Source organism: Lathamus discolor, chromosome 3 (genome assembly GCF_037157495.1).
Source record: "Lathamus discolor isolate bLatDis1 chromosome 3, bLatDis1.hap1, whole genome shotgun sequence".
Classification (NCBI taxonomy): Eukaryota; Metazoa; Chordata; class Aves; order Psittaciformes; family Psittacidae; genus Lathamus; species Lathamus discolor.
The window spans coordinates 71,920,433-71,935,770 of NC_088886.1; the positions used below are offsets into that span (position 1 = coordinate 71,920,433).

At 41.4% G+C, this 15,338-nt stretch overlaps 1 protein-coding gene across 5 annotated transcripts in view; it reads left to right on the forward strand.

The window, feature by feature from the left end:
- Positions 1–15,338, forward strand: part of FN1 (fibronectin 1) — a 55,104-nt gene that overhangs the window by 4,667 nt on the left and 35,099 nt on the right. For all 5 annotated transcript variants that reach the window (XM_065669737.1, XM_065669736.1, XM_065669738.1 and 2 more), the window contains exons 6-15: positions 2,222–2,380; positions 3,792–3,992; positions 4,481–4,660; positions 6,156–6,332; positions 7,239–7,391; positions 9,252–9,380; positions 10,945–11,088; positions 12,921–13,042; positions 13,928–14,105; positions 14,229–14,405. In XM_065669737.1, coding sequence (XP_065525809.1) covers positions 2,222–2,380; positions 3,792–3,992; positions 4,481–4,660; positions 6,156–6,332; positions 7,239–7,391; positions 9,252–9,380; positions 10,945–11,088; positions 12,921–13,042; positions 13,928–14,105; positions 14,229–14,405 — 1,620 coding nt within the window. The remainder of the gene's footprint in view (positions 1–2,221; positions 2,381–3,791; positions 3,993–4,480; positions 4,661–6,155; positions 6,333–7,238; positions 7,392–9,251; positions 9,381–10,944; positions 11,089–12,920; positions 13,043–13,927; positions 14,106–14,228; positions 14,406–15,338) is intronic.

Below are 15,338 nucleotides of genomic sequence, written 5' to 3' on the forward strand. Positions count from 1 at the left end.
AGCTGTGCATCTCCCAGGATTCCTGTCAGGGAAACTGCTTGGTCTGCGCAATGGTGGAGTTTGACTTCCAGGGAGAATTAGTTATCTGCTCCAATAGCGGGATCTGTCAGATTGAAATGTCTTATTTCTTCTCTTTGTTGCCGTTCGATATATATGTTAGCTGAAACAGGTTTTGTCGTACCTGCTCTACGGTCTTGCTTGTTAGTTTTTACTGCCATTTCGTCTTCTGTGTAAACGTGCTTCAGCAGGGCAGGTGACTGCTTTACTTTTTACATCACTGAAGGACGTTACCCTAAATATTCCATTTTATTTGTATTTGCAAAGCAAACAGGGCTTTTAAAACCCCAAATCTCTCTTGTTTATTCACCTTCTGTTCCAGTTCTGTTAGGGGCAAGCTCTGCTGTGGAGCTATCATGCTTTACACCAGTTGCCTCAAGAAAGTTCAACTTTGTACCTTGCACTTTTGTCATGCAAGGTTTGGTAATGCTTCTGCAGCATTTGAATTGCCTTGTATTCAGTTGCCTGGGGCACATGGATAATGGCTTTCAGCTGATATAAACAGCAGATCTCTAAAGAACTAGAACACTTAAGGAGGATTGGGATTAAAACTGAAGATCTGGAGAGACTTGGTCAAGAAATAAGCTATAAAAGTCAAACCAGCTTTGACAATATTAAGTTTGCCTAAAAACGCATGGGGAAAAGTCATTAACTGTGAAATAGGAATGAATAAACCAGAATGTGTTGTTTGTGAATTTTGGAGGAGTTACTATTACTAATAAAAATTATTTGGCAGTATCTTTCCTCCCATAACTCAGGTCTGCACTGTTGTATTGTAGGGGAAATTGTAATATAATGACCTGTTCTTTTTTCATTTTGTTTTCAAATACAATCAAATAGAGAAATTCAAATTTATGTATGTAAAATGATAGCTATAACCCACAAAGGGGTAATACAAGGCCATGTTGGACAGAGCCTTGGGCAACACAGTCTAGTGTGAGGCATCCCTGCCCATGGAGGGGGGTTGGAACTAGATGACCTTAAGGTCCTTTCCAACCCTAGCTATTCTATGATTACACTTCAATATGTGCTGCAGTTATTTATCTTTTATGGCCAGACTTTTCCAGAATCACAGCTGATTTCTTAGGAGACATTTCAGCTTCTCATTATCTTAATTTGAGAATCAGCTCCATGAGGCAGGTTTTATTCACATTTGCAAAATTACATTTTGAAAACTTCACCAATTTACCACTCTTCTGGCAAATGCTGTATTTTTGGTAATTTTATATACTGCAAATTAGTAACTTGCTTTCCACATTCATATTCTATTTCATGTGCTCTTTCAGGGGCAATCTGGTATGATGCCCTTCCACAGTTCTTCATAAATCCATGTTCATTGATCCATGATTATATTTGAGCCGCTGTATCAAGTTGCTTTTGAATAAGAAGGTAAAATGTTGTAATGGAAGTACAACTAGTTAATCCACATGAATCTGGCATCAAGACAAAAGTAGTTTGTTATGCTGTCCTTTGAACCCATTTAGTCAATTCATCAGGGGCTGTGGTTATTAAAGACAGCAGGGAGATTTAGAAAATCTAATATTCCTTGTATGACATGAGCAGCTTATGTTAACTTTCCTGGAGCTTCATGCACACTTCTGTTGGAAGAAATGGAATTTAACATATTGCCCTCAAATAGGCTTTAGTTTACTCCAACTGAAGTAGATTCCCAAACTTGAACTTGTGTATAGTCTGAAATTATCCAGCTACAAAGACTTCTGTTTTAAACCCCTCCCCCCCACACACCGACATTAAAACACGTTTAAGCTTTAAAGGTGTATGCTAGATAGAATGGCCCTAAAATAGCTTTGAAAGTAATTTTCAGGAAGGTTTTCAATCCGGAATGTGCTTTTTCACATTGATTTTGAACATAGCTTAACGTATTCACACTGGAATGTTACGACACTGATTTTGACAGCAGCCACAGAATTCTGGAAATAAATGGGAACTTTCTCTTAGACTAAAGCATCAGATGCTCTCAGCCTATGCAGTTTAATGCAGGCTTTAGTGCATGTAAGACTTGTAACGGCGAGCTGCAAAAAAAGCTTTCAACAAAGGCTTTAAATGATCAGCTCGTTTGAAAGTGGTGGTGGTTAAGTACTATAAATTGCATGGTGTGAAGTCGTTCAGTGCAGGACTAGCTAACAGTCATGTTCCTATACAGATCGGTGCAATGACCATGACACCAAGACCTCCTACAGAATTGGAGATACCTGGAGCAAGAAGGATAACCGTGGAAACTTGCTTCAGTGCATCTGTACTGGTAATGGCAGAGGTGAATGGAAATGTGAACGACACACGTCCCTGCATACAACTAGCACTGGTAAGTGAGGCATTGTAGTGTGTAAGGAAGGGGAAGGGACAAGGAAAAGCGCAATTTGAATGGCTAAGACTTGGAGCTGAATTGTGCCATCCTAATTTAGGGATCTGAGAGGTCTTGTCCAGGAAAGATCAGTAACAAAGAGGGTCAGAGTTCAGGAAATGCCTCTTGTTTGTACATAAGTAGATAATATTAATTTATACTTTGTTTCTGTGCACAAATGGGACTTTCACATACAGATGTGATTGCCTGCACAGCCACAGAGCAGTACATCACTTCTAAGGCTCTGCACACACAGGAGCTCTGTACTAGCTTTGTATAGGAAGCAGGGCAAGTCAGGTTGTTATTTTAACTTTATGTATTCGCCTCAGGGTAACTTACTTGAAATATCCTTAATTTAAGCTCCACTGAGACCATCTGGTTTCTTTGACAAGATAAATACACCTAGTAAAGGTTGAGCTTTAAAAACCAGAAATGTCAAGGAATGTGTGCAATGCTATTTAATACATGTTCTTTAGATAGTTTGTAATTTTGGTATGAAGTATTACCTAGTTTATACGTAGCATATATTTTTTTGCCTAAGGTTCGTTAGAGTCTTCAGCTTTTAAATGATTTTTTTTTTTGCCATTTTAAGGATCTAGGTTTCCTGTTGGTGAATGCAGTGTAAAACTTCTCTTTTTTCCTGCAGTACCTACACAAAATTTTTCTTGGTAAATGGCCTTTAACAGTTTGGTACCAGCAGATTAACTTCAGACTCTCAGAAGGTCTGAACTTCAGAATACACAAAGCTTCAATGGTGCCAGTATTTTTTTTCCATTATTATTTCCCCCGTTTCAGCAGAACTGAATTTATGAAGATGCCTGTGGGAATCATTAGCAAAAATTTCCATAATGTAGACAACAAACCTCTTTGTCTCAGTATTATTCCAAATGATAACGGGCCAAAAACTTTGATTCAGGGTGAAAGAATCCCAGAGTAAATGAATGTATTTGTGGTTTATTTTTCTTTTTTAATGAAAAATTCTAAATTAATCCTTCTTGCTTTCTCTCCCTACTTCTTGGTAAGTTTTTATTGTCTTGTCACTGACTTTGATTTTTCTATTCTACATTTCTTTCAATGAAATTAAGAAAAAAAAAAGTTTCTAAAATATTCCTGTGAAAAGCAATTGACTTAATCATCTCTAAAGGCACTCTGCAGAGGCAGAAACCAGAGGCTGTCATTAGCAGAAGTGGGAGTTCTTTTAACTTTGTAGTTTGCTAAGTGGAATAACTAAAATGCGTCTAGGGAAGCTAATAGAGTTGTGTCTTCAATATGATGGAGTGCCTAAGGTTTTATTAGCTCAGCATTTAATGGAAGCATTCTGTTCTTCAGCTTTGTATGTCATGTCTCACTTCTCTCCTATGTTCTGGTGCAGGATCTGGCTCTCCTAGCTTCACAAATGTGCAGACTGCGTTGTACCAGCCCCAGCCTCAACAGCCCCAGCCTCAGCCATATGGCCAGTGCATAACTGATAATGGAGTGGTGTACTCTGTGGGTATGCAGTGGCTCAAGACACAGGGCAGCCAGCAAATGCTTTGTACCTGCCTGGGCAATGGAGTCAGCTGCCAGGAAATAGGTATGAGTTTGCATTTAGTGTCTGCTTAGTTCAGTGAGATCTCAAGACAATTGCCCTGGGTGTTAATTTTGAAGTAGAATCCTTTCATGTATGTATCAAAACTGTCTTCTGAAGAAGACATGCTGGAGAAAGGTGTAAGGGAGAAAAAACAGTTGTTTTAGTTATTTAAAGCTTGGTTCTGTAGGGCAGAAACATTTCCCAGTGAGTTATATATAACATGCTGAGGGAAAAGAGAGCCCTTGGGAAGCAGCATTAGTAACTATTCAAATCGAGCTGCAATAATGTATGTTTGGAAAAAAATGTGAAAGAATGACACAGCTGTGGAGCTAAGTCTTCTGTTGGTGTGTATTGGCCCAGGTCCATGGCCGTCAGTGTGGGTTTGCAGCAGCCAGTGACTTGGCTTAGAGGGGCTATTGCTGATTTAGAGCAGTAAGATTTCGAGGTTGCTTTAAGACAGAATCTAATGTTGTGATTTGCTTGTTTTAAAGCTGTGACCCAAACTTATGGTGGCAATTCTGATGGAGAAGCCTGTGTTCTGCCTTTCACATATGATGGAAGGACTTTCTACTCCTGCACCACCGAAGGCCGCACGGATGGGCACCTCTGGTGCAGCACCACTTCCAACTTTGAGCAGGACAGGAGATACTCCTTCTGTACTGAGCAGAACGGTAAGATCTTCTCAGAGGATTTTCACATGCATGTGACCCTTGTGCACAGATACGAAGGAGCAGAGAACATAGGGACAGATGTCCTGAACAATTCTTGCAACCTGGAGGGACTCTAGGCGTGCCTCAGCAGCAAGGCAGTCCTGTGAATGAAGGGCTGCCTGGTGCCAGGGCATTTCTGTGCTCTTGGCTTCTTTGGAGGGTGATCAGGGTGATACAAGTATATCCTTTGAGTCCTGTCCTGTCTCCTCTAAGCTGACCTTACATTGGGAGCACCTAGTCATGGTAGAGCTTTGGCCCGAAGGATGCTTAGACTTTGGGTTTGCTTGGCTGAATTGCTAAAGCAGTGCCCATATTAGGCTAGGAAGAAGAGGTTATCCATGGAGTACAGTTTGTGCAGTCCCTTGTCACTCCCTCTGTCCTGACTATCTAGCCAGGTTGCCATATATAGCAGTAATATTAATGTGATTTGTGAACACTGATCAAGAGCTGGTGCATGACTAATGCGGCAGCATTCCCTCTTGTCTGTGGATGGTTAGTGTTCCCTTCACAGCACAGCTCTACCTGTGTGGTTGCACTTCCTGGGAAACCCATCAGACATCCATGGACCACAATCCAGGCAGCTCCTCTGGGATCTGACCTTGGAGAGAATTTTCCACATTGCCACATGAAAATACCACTTCTTACACTGCATAAATTTATTTTTTTCTCTTAACTCTCTTCTACTTCAGCTGTTTTTTTCTGATAAAAGTCAAGACTTCCTCTGCAGTGCATACATACAATATTCTTCCTTAAGAAAAAATACAACCCCAAAACAACCCAAACACTGTCCCTGTCTCTGCACATATTCTTGTTTTAGTGAGGCTTCTTGTGCTATACTGTGGGGAATGAGAAATACCAATATAGAAAGACCTCAACAAAAGGTTCCTTGTTTTCCACTATCTGTAAAGCAGAGTTGCTCAAGAGGTGAGTAGTTCAGGTAGATTACAGCCCTCTTTCCACTGCTGCTTGCAAAACATGAAGCTTCCAACCTGCAGAGAGGTTTTGACTTGTCCTGTTGTACATAACTGAATTGTAACCCTCTCCTAAGGGCTAATGCTTTGCTTTAAGCCAAAGGGCACAAGTGGGTGATAGCCTCAGTGAGATAACACAGGTATGCTGAGAACTGAGAGTTAATTTGATTCGCTAGACCTTGGCACAAAGGGTCTACAAACCTACTTCCCAAACACAGTAAGCTTTGGGTTTTGCTATTCCCTAGGAATTCCCATGGCTGGCTCCACAACTTCTTCCAAAGCGATGTTTGAGCTGAGTTGACCTTGTGCAAGGCTTATGTTTCCAGATCTGAATTAATTAAAGCCAAGAAAAGAGGCCTGTGAATAATATACAGGGTACACATGGGAAAAAGTAGTGCTAGTTGTTTGCTTTCCAAGCTTTTCCGTGCATGCTAAGGGAGAGTGCAGGCTTCATTTGCATCTGTTTTCTTTTCACCTTTGTACAGTTTTGGTCCAGACTCGTGGTGGCAATTCCAATGGTGCTCTGTGCCACTTCCCCTTCCTGTACAACAACCGCAACTACACTGACTGTACTTCTGAGGGACGGAGAGACAACATGAAGTGGTGTGGAACCACTGAGAACTATGATGCTGACCAGAAATTTGGGTTCTGCCCTATGGCTGGTAAGGCTGAAAACCATAGAGCGATTATGGAGTACGTATAAGTGGTTCTTTCGGGTGGAAAGTAAAGAGCTGCCTGTCATTGATCAGTTATTGATGACTTCCAACGAGCTGCATTCCGACCCAGAATCCTTTAAGACACTCTTTGTCCTTTTTCCCTACTGATCACCTCTAGTACAGACCTAGGCAGTACCAGGAGAATGCAATTTTCATTACTTCTTTGCTATGAGTCAGTGGTAGGCACACTTCTCAGCTAGTGCAAACTGGTACAGATCCATTAGAGAGTTTTGTATCAAGTGAGGTTTTTATCTTTCACCTACCAAAGCTTCTCCTTCATGGCTCATCACTTTCTTTTGCCTGATCTGTGATTAGGAGTAAGTCTGTACTTACAGTATCAGTGTGTTACCCTGAAAATGGCAATAATTCAAAATCAATATTGTGGTCCGTTCCTTGGTTCATGTTTATCTCTGCGATGCCATAAGGGGACTTGTGGGAGGGAATGTCACTGCCAATTCTTAAATGAAAGGCTTTTGTTAACTAATGGCTATGTAGCATCTGAGTCCTAAAACAGCTTGTGGAACACACGAGTCTTCAGATGGCTGTGTGCATATAAAGGCATGGATGTAACAAGAGCTGATTCTTTTGTGTAGCATCTCTTGGACATAGTACAGAAGCTATTTCTAGTAGCTTTCAAATGAAAATTAAAATGAATGAGCCTCTACAAGGAATCTGCACTTAGAGAATGTCACCATCCAGCAAAAATGCTGTTCGAAATTGAGTGCCTAAAGCTTCCTTGTTAAGATGCAGAAACCACTACACAGTATGAAGGGGCATTGCAAATGGTCTAAGCCCTCAAGATCTTGTTAATTCTGGCCACATAAAGTATCCTCTTGCTTTCTTCTCAACCAGCCCATGAAGAAATCTGCACAACCAATGATGGTGTCATGTACCGTGTTGGAGACCAGTGGGATAAACAGCACGATATGGGGCATATGATGAGATGTACTTGTGTAGGAAATGGCCGTGGAGAATGGACATGCATTGCCTATTCACAACTCAGAGGTACTGATTCTCATGTTGATGTCAACACTTTAGTCTTAAGTGTTTGGGGGTGGGATAAATTGATTTTCTTTTCCGTCATTGTGAGTTTCAGCCCAAGCTCGGGAACTATATGTTGAGCTGTTGTTTGGAGTAGAATGTGAATTACAAGAGCAAAGTTCCTGTCTTGTTTATGTGCTGGAAAATGCTATTTCAGCTTTTGCAGGCTAGCAAGTGGAGGCAAAACTTGGTTAACTTGGTCATTAGGTATCCCTATCCCCTTTTGTCTACTTTTAGGAATCAGCACCACTGGGACTTTATGGAGAGTTTGGTAGAGGCACTTCCCCGCTCAGGAACAGACAGAACTCCAGACTAGTCTGAAGTCTGAATGTAGAACTGTTCTGTTTTATTGTTCTGCAGTAAAATTTTCAATTTCTCTGTGCTGGATTAGCCATTTGCTGGCTAATCTATATGAAAAGTTGGCAGGACAGCACTGAGATTACTCTTATTTATTTACTTATTTATATGAGTGATCCAAGTGGAGAAGTGCTTAAGCAATACCAAAAAAAGAAAACTTAAAAGCGCAGACATTTGATCATCCTACAGCTAGCTCACAGCATTGGCTTCACGTCTGGAAAAGGCAGGGGGGTTGCTGTCAAGCAGCCAAGAAAGGATTCTTAACACCACTGGTGAAATGGGATATAATTTATAGGAAAAAGCTCACTCAAGGGCTTTGGGAGGGTTTTTTTTAATGGGTTTCCTTCACAGCAATGGGAAATCCACTGCTAAAGGTTCTGGTCTGTGAAACTCCTTTTTCCACATACATGACTAGTTCTTTGCAGCTCCATTCTGGAGTTAAAGTGGTCTTTCTTGATGAGGAGGGTGGAGATACTTTGCTTTTTCAAAAGGCAAAGGTTATCCAAGTAGAGCTGTTTAAGCATAGCAGCCAGCGAAGGTCTTTGGCACCCAGAGGAGGGTCTGAGCTGCTTGGATTATCCTGACTCCATACCCATGGTGTGGGAAAGTATGATGGGGAATGAAAGCCTGGAATTATCCGAGTTGCTTCCCCAAGGACAGATGGTCTGTGATTAACTCCGGAACTGAACTTTCGTCTCTTGGGTCCCAGTTAACAAAACAGCATGCTTCTGGGGTGGTTTGCATGTTTGTTTGGTCTTTCTGTTCCTTGCTGTGATTAGACTGGTGTTAGGAATTCTGGGGCAGATCATAGGTTGATGTGTTGCCATTGAACCTACTAGACTGACACCACAGTACCCAAGCATGGAGTCTGTTTACTGTGTTTGAGTGAATAGTAGATTAGTAAGCACCACTAGCATCCAGATGTGTAATAGATCTGCTCCTATCTTCAGGTTACTACAAAGTACAGCAAAGATACCCTTCAGAGTAACAGCGTAAGGATGTTTGTTCTTCTTTGTGGTATCTTTGCAAATGTGGAGTAGCCCTTTTCTCCATGGGTAGTTCTAATGAGCTCACACACCTCTCTCATGCCTCAGAGGAGGCAGTAAGAGAGTTAGTGTGTTGGTTTAGATTTTCTTTCATATGTGGAATCTGCCAAAAGGAAAAATCAGACAGTTCTGTAGTTTGAGTAACGTCCGGTACTTTGGACTGCACCCTACAGACCTCTTTTCTGCCAGCATTGCTTGTTTGCACACTGCTGATAAATGAGATTGTGAGCAGTGGTGTGTATGCAGCACGAACCTGTGATGACTGCAGATAGTAGAAGAGCTCCCTCTCGCTTGAATGGAGCTTGTCGTGGTCAATCTCTATAAGCTGATCAGGAGGAGGGAACAATGTGCCAAGCAGAAGGATTTTTTCTTAACACTTAGAGCTCTCGCTGACAAACTGTCTCTGCTCTTTCTCAAACAGACCAGTGCATTGTGGATGGTATTACCTATGATGTGAACCAGACGTTCCACAAGCGTCATGATGAGGGGCACATGTTGAACTGCACATGCTTTGGCCAGGGCCGGGGGAGATGGAAATGTGATCCTGTTGGTAAGTCACCAGCTGTTCCCACATGCCAAATGGACTCTGTGGCTATGTAGAAGGTGATTATGGTATGGTGAAACTGGTGTGTGTGTTTCGGCCCAGTCTTTGCCCACTTTCTGTCCTGAATTGCACAAATGCAGAGCTAGAAGTACCACTGGATATGCTGGAGGGTAGGTGAAAGGGCATTTGTAGTTTTAAGGACCTAAGCTTGGGTTATCAGACATGCTACAGAAGAAGTCAGTGATGATGCAGTTGTAATGGATCATGGCAACATACCTCTTAAGGTTGTGATAACAGGGCACTTCGGCTCTTGGCTGGGTGATTTGGCTGAATTCTTGTACCTGAGCTGTTGGTCAAGCAGGCAGGGCTCTCAGATGGAATGCTGATAAAACAATATGGAGCTAGACACTGATGCTAGGATCAGTTTTCTTTCTCTATCCAAAAATCTTTAGGTCTCCTCATTGAACTGAGAGAGGAGCACCAGCATATATTAAATTACTTTGGATTAAATTGATTTTTTTGGCTGTCGTTTGTTCTGGCAAAGAGAAGGTTCAGGATGAGAACATGTGTTAATAGCACTCTGGAGGTTAGCTAAAACCATCATGGTTCTCTGCAGGAATGGGGGGATATAATCTCTTCTGCCTCCCCCCTTCCCTTGTGAACCTAGATTGGAAGATAAGACCTAGTTGTTTGGCTTGCAATTACTAAATTCAAGAGAACTTCAAACTATTTCCAAGAAAATCTGATTTATTTACAGTAATATCTGTACAGGTTTACTTGAGAAACTTGGATTGTAAAGCTCCTGAAAATTACTACTTTGGAAGAAGAGAAGGGGGAATGATTTCAGTAAAAGCGCAATCAGTTCAATTTTGTTGTTTCACTCTAAAAAAGGCTTCTGTCTATCCAAGTAAGCATAATGCTAGTTCTCACTGTATGTTTCCAATGAGCCAGAAACACAGGCATAAGTCAGACTAGAAAGTGTACCCAAGTGCTTGCATCCTGTTGCATTTACACTCGTTAAGCTGATTTCAGGATTTGATCTGTCTTCCTTTGGCTTATAGAATGGTAAATTGGGAAAGACTCTGCTAAAAACTAATGGGGGAGTTCCTATTTATAAAGTTTTTTATTTTACTGCTCAAGCCAGTAGGAATTTTGCCATTGATTTCATTGAGAGCAGCATGGTTTAGCTTTGGATGAGAGATTGCCTTAGTTGACTGCAGCAGAACTGGGCTCCACAATAGATAGTGCAGACTAAATCCTTTCTTGAAGGAATACCCCAGTGACTTCCCTGGGAAGTTTGCCCCGTGGACACCTTGTACCTAACAGTATCTGAAGAAATGCATCACAGCTGAATTAGCTTCCTAGTAGCTAACTTAACACATGCAGTGATACATCAATAATTTTGATCTGAGATTCAATTTCTGTTGCTACTTTCTCTTTATGTAATTATACTTGCAAATAAACATTTATTTGCCTAAAAGTCTCATGATTTACTCTTCTGTATTTGGCATAGATTTTCACTACGGTTTCTGTAATGTACAGTGGTTAATTGTCTCTTTTGTGCCTTTAGATCAGTGCCAGGATTCAGAGACCCGTACCTTTTACCAAATTGGAGATTCATGGGAGAAGTACGTCCATGGTGTCAGATACCAGTGCTATTGCTATGGTCGTGGTATTGGAGAATGGCATTGCCAGCCTCTGCAGACCTATCCTGGTAAGAAACCCAACTCATCTGCTGAATTATACTTGAGGAAAGCAAACTTTCCACCCTTCAACCTGTTCAGGTTTCCTTTTTAAACAGAACCATTTCCCTCTCTTTCTTGGCAAGCACAAATAGGTGTCATGATTAGAAAGAAGAGGTGAGGCTGTTAACAGCTATTCCTGAGGCTAGGGTTAGTTTAGAGAATGGCTATCAGTTCACACAACTTGGGTTTACATTTCCTCATGGTATTTAGCAATATCACACCTGCAACCTTCAGTTTCTATTGCTTAAAACTCTAATATATGTAGTCTTTCCGTTTCCACTCACTACAGAGGCAAAGTCCACCATGGAGTGAAACATTTTTCCTGATCAGTGCCCTGAAGAAATTAAATATTTGGACTTTTGTTTGCCCAGTCAGTTCCAGGAAATCTTTATAAGGACAGGCAATGCCTGCTTGTTGGCTTGTTCTATTACAGTTTCCTGAACAGAACATGATAAGGAGAGCCTCTCTGCTTTCCTGTTTAAGGTTGCTACTGCCATTGTCTTAATTTGCTATTAATTAAGGCTGTGTTTGGGCTCAACACAAGGAGGAGAAGGCTGTGCTTATTATGTCACTGGTTCCCCAGCCCATTTCTGAGCATAAATGTGGAGGAGCTGCATAAAGATCAGATACGGCAGTTTCAATGCTGAGGTGATTCTCTGCTTTTTTATCAGGATAAGTTAAGAAGAGTCAGTCCACTCATTAGCTGCAATATATTTATACCCCAAATGCCCTGTAAGTTAAGAAGGAGAAAGTGAAGCTCATTCAGAAAGAAGGTCTTAATATAGGTGTCCCTGCTGCTTACGCAAAGCCACTACGTGCTTCACATAAATAAGGAACCTCTTCCCTGTGGCTGGCTTCAGTCACATCATATAGAAGGTCTTTGCACCAGCACCTTATTGAACCTGACCTGTACCCAGCAGTGCTGTCAGTGAGCTGACTGCATTTCTATCTGTGGCCAGCTAGTGAGACAGAGACAAAGCAGAAGGACACTTGGCAGTCAGAACTATGCGGACTTGCCTTTCTTTGGGGTAGCAAACTAAGGAGGGCAAGGACAAGAAGCAGGCCTTCTTTGAACTTTTTTTCTTGAGTTTCTTACTGAAGCTTGCTGAACTTCATTGACTCCTGACAGACTGCTTAAACAAACATCCTCCTGAGCTATGTGAAATATTCATGCCTCCAGACTGGAGACCAGGGCTTTGGACTTCTTTAGACACAGGAGTGACTGAAAATGTGTAAATAAATCAAATCTAATGCTTCTGAATGTAGGTTTGGGGTTAGGTGAGCTTTGAAATTTTCTGCCTGTGGGCATAGGCTTGTTTGCCTGGAAGTATGGTTAAATATGAAGCAGGTATATATGTTACACAGTTGTCCAAATAAATTATAATTAGAAATGTTTGGAGTAGGGGGAGAGTGAAGGTATTTAATGGCTAAAATGAGACACTTCCTTCCAGATTCCAGGCTGCTCTTTGCTTGAATTTTCTGAGAATTAACGTGAGGACATTGCTGCTGAGTCTTCAGTGACATCTCCCTAATAAGGCTAGGAGGGAGTTCTCTATTTCATTGACAGCACATAGGAAATTAACCCAAACAGGGGATGTTAATTCCTCCCCAGATATATTCTAATTCATTAGTTTTTTAAGTAGTGATGAAGCATTAAGGGGGGAAAGACAATATCATTCATTTCCTGTGTATAGCAATAGTATGTGAGCCGCACAACTTTCCTCCTTTTTGATGACTCCACAAAGAAGGCAGAAGAAAAACATCTCCAGTATGTTAAAAATAACAATTCTTTTTTTTCCAGGGTCATCTGGGCCTGTTCAGGTGATCATCACAGAGAGCACGAACCAGCCAAACTCTCATCCCATCCAGTGGAATGCTCCTGAACGATCTCACATCACCAAGTACATCTTGCGCTGGAGACCGGTGAGTGCCACATGCATCCTCATTTGTTCACCAAAATACTGTATTTTTTTGGCATTTTGTGGTGTCTGTAAGAAGTGGCTGACACTATTTCAGCAAACTTTAGTTGCTAAGTCAGCCTCCTTGTTTTGCTGAGGTCAACAGTTACTCTGAGGATCAAAGACAAGTGCTGTATAAACACTTGATGTTTTCCTGCTCAAATTTTAATGGTCACTGTGTTCATGAGGTATCTTATTAACCAAAGCACTAGCACAGTAAGCAGACAAGTTTATATCCTTACATTAGTACCTCAATGCTGTCTGTTATTAAAAGAACAATAGAGGCCCTGATTCAAAGCCATTAAAGGCACTAGAGTCTTTTGACTGACTTCAGTGCATCTTGGATCAAGGCCTGAATGAAATGGACTTTAAAGTGCTGGAGTACAAACCTCAGAGGATGGAGCACTACTTTAGAGCTTCCCAGAGCATTCAAACACAGGGTAGGTGGGAAGAACATTTCTGTATATTGTTTTCAGATGATGGCTCAGAGTGTTATTGTGAACAGCCTTCAAATATGCATTTTCCAGCTATTCTTTCATGCCTTACTGTGTTTTTGATAAAGGAATGAGTTTAGTTTATATATTACAAATAATTTTCCTTTTAAAGGCAGAAAGTTCAAAGCTAGATTGTTTTTCAGTTTAACCCAGTAAAACTTAATCACCCAAAATGTCATTAGCCCTGCTTCCTGGCATACTTTTCTCATCTCCTTTGACTTGATTCCACCTGTGCAATAGCCATTCCACCCATACCTGTGTTTGAATATCAGAGTGCTTGGAAAGCACATAACTCTACATAACTCTGCTTGCAGACTAGGGAGTCTCTTACTATCTGACTGTCCTTGTTCTTTCAGAAAAACTCTGGAAGGCCATGGAAGGAAGCCACTGTTCCTGGCTACCAGAACTCCTACACCATCTCAGGACTGAAGCCTGGTGTGATATATGAAGGGCAGCTCATCAGTGTTCAGCAATATGGCCACAAAGAAGTCACCCGCTTTGATTTTACCACAACCAGCACCACAGCAGTGACAAGTAAGTTGAACAGCAGGGCCATGCAGGGAAGCAGAATCTCCACCTAAGTCTTTGTGTCATGCGTCCCAGGTAATTTAGAAGTAGTGATGGTTAATTAAACCTTTCCTGTTTTCTCTCTTGTAGGCAACACTGTCTCAGGAGAGACAACTCTTCTTCCTCCTATGGTTGCTACATCAGAGTCAGTCACTGAAATCACATCCAACAGCTTTGTTGTCTCCTGGGTTTCCGCTTCTGACACAGTCTCTGGATTCCGTGTTGAGTATGAGCTGAGCGAGGAGGGCGATGAGCCACAATATCTTGGTGAGGCAATATTTGAGTTTACTACAGCAAAGCATTGTTAACTGTTTTCTATGACAATCAGAATAGTGAGGATCTTCCTGTCTTTTTGTAGGATTCAATGAGAAATGAGAGCAGTGAGACTAGGTCAGTTTAAAAGCTTGCTTAGTTCATTGTCCTTTCTCCATCAATGACAATATGCTCATGTCCAAGGAAGAGTATGAGAAGAAGGTAAAATACCGTCCCAGATCCTGCAGAGGAAAACTCCCTGAACCAAGGATGGTGGATTTGTACTAACTGTGGATAGATATATTTAATATTTTCAGCTCTGTGAATTTGTGCAGTATTTTTTTCCTTTTGAAATTATGTTAATTTTATAGCATCTACAGCATCCTGAGCAGCAGTGCAGATGAGAAGAGAACCAAATATTTATTGAACTTGCAGCCTGGCTAATTTCCTTTGCTGTACCATCCAAACAGATGGAGAGAAATCTTTTCCAAGTGTCCTCTCTTGTCTACTTGTCATCTCATATCTGTTCCAGTCCACTTAGTTGTTTTGTTTCGATTGGGTCTTCCTCATCTTTGATAGTGTGTCAACTTAGCTAAGCTGGGAAGGTGTAAGGCATTGGAATCAGACCTAGGATTTGAATCTTCTTTTCTAACATCTATTGTGGAGCCTGTGTCGCCACACGTAGTTTCATCTTATCTTCTTTTTTCTAATGTCTTGTCTTAACCATGGTAATGGCAGTATCTCACAAGGATTTGAGGTTATAATAGCTGTTCAGACATGAGTGTGATGGATAGACAGACACACGGGAAAAAGACCTAATAATTCTTCCTGGACTGTTGCATTCTTCAACTCTCAAGCTTGGATTCCTAAGAAGAAGTGACTTACAATGGGACTGCTAACGCTGTCACCACCTTCCTTATTTGCACAGTGGCTGCCCAGACAGCTGAG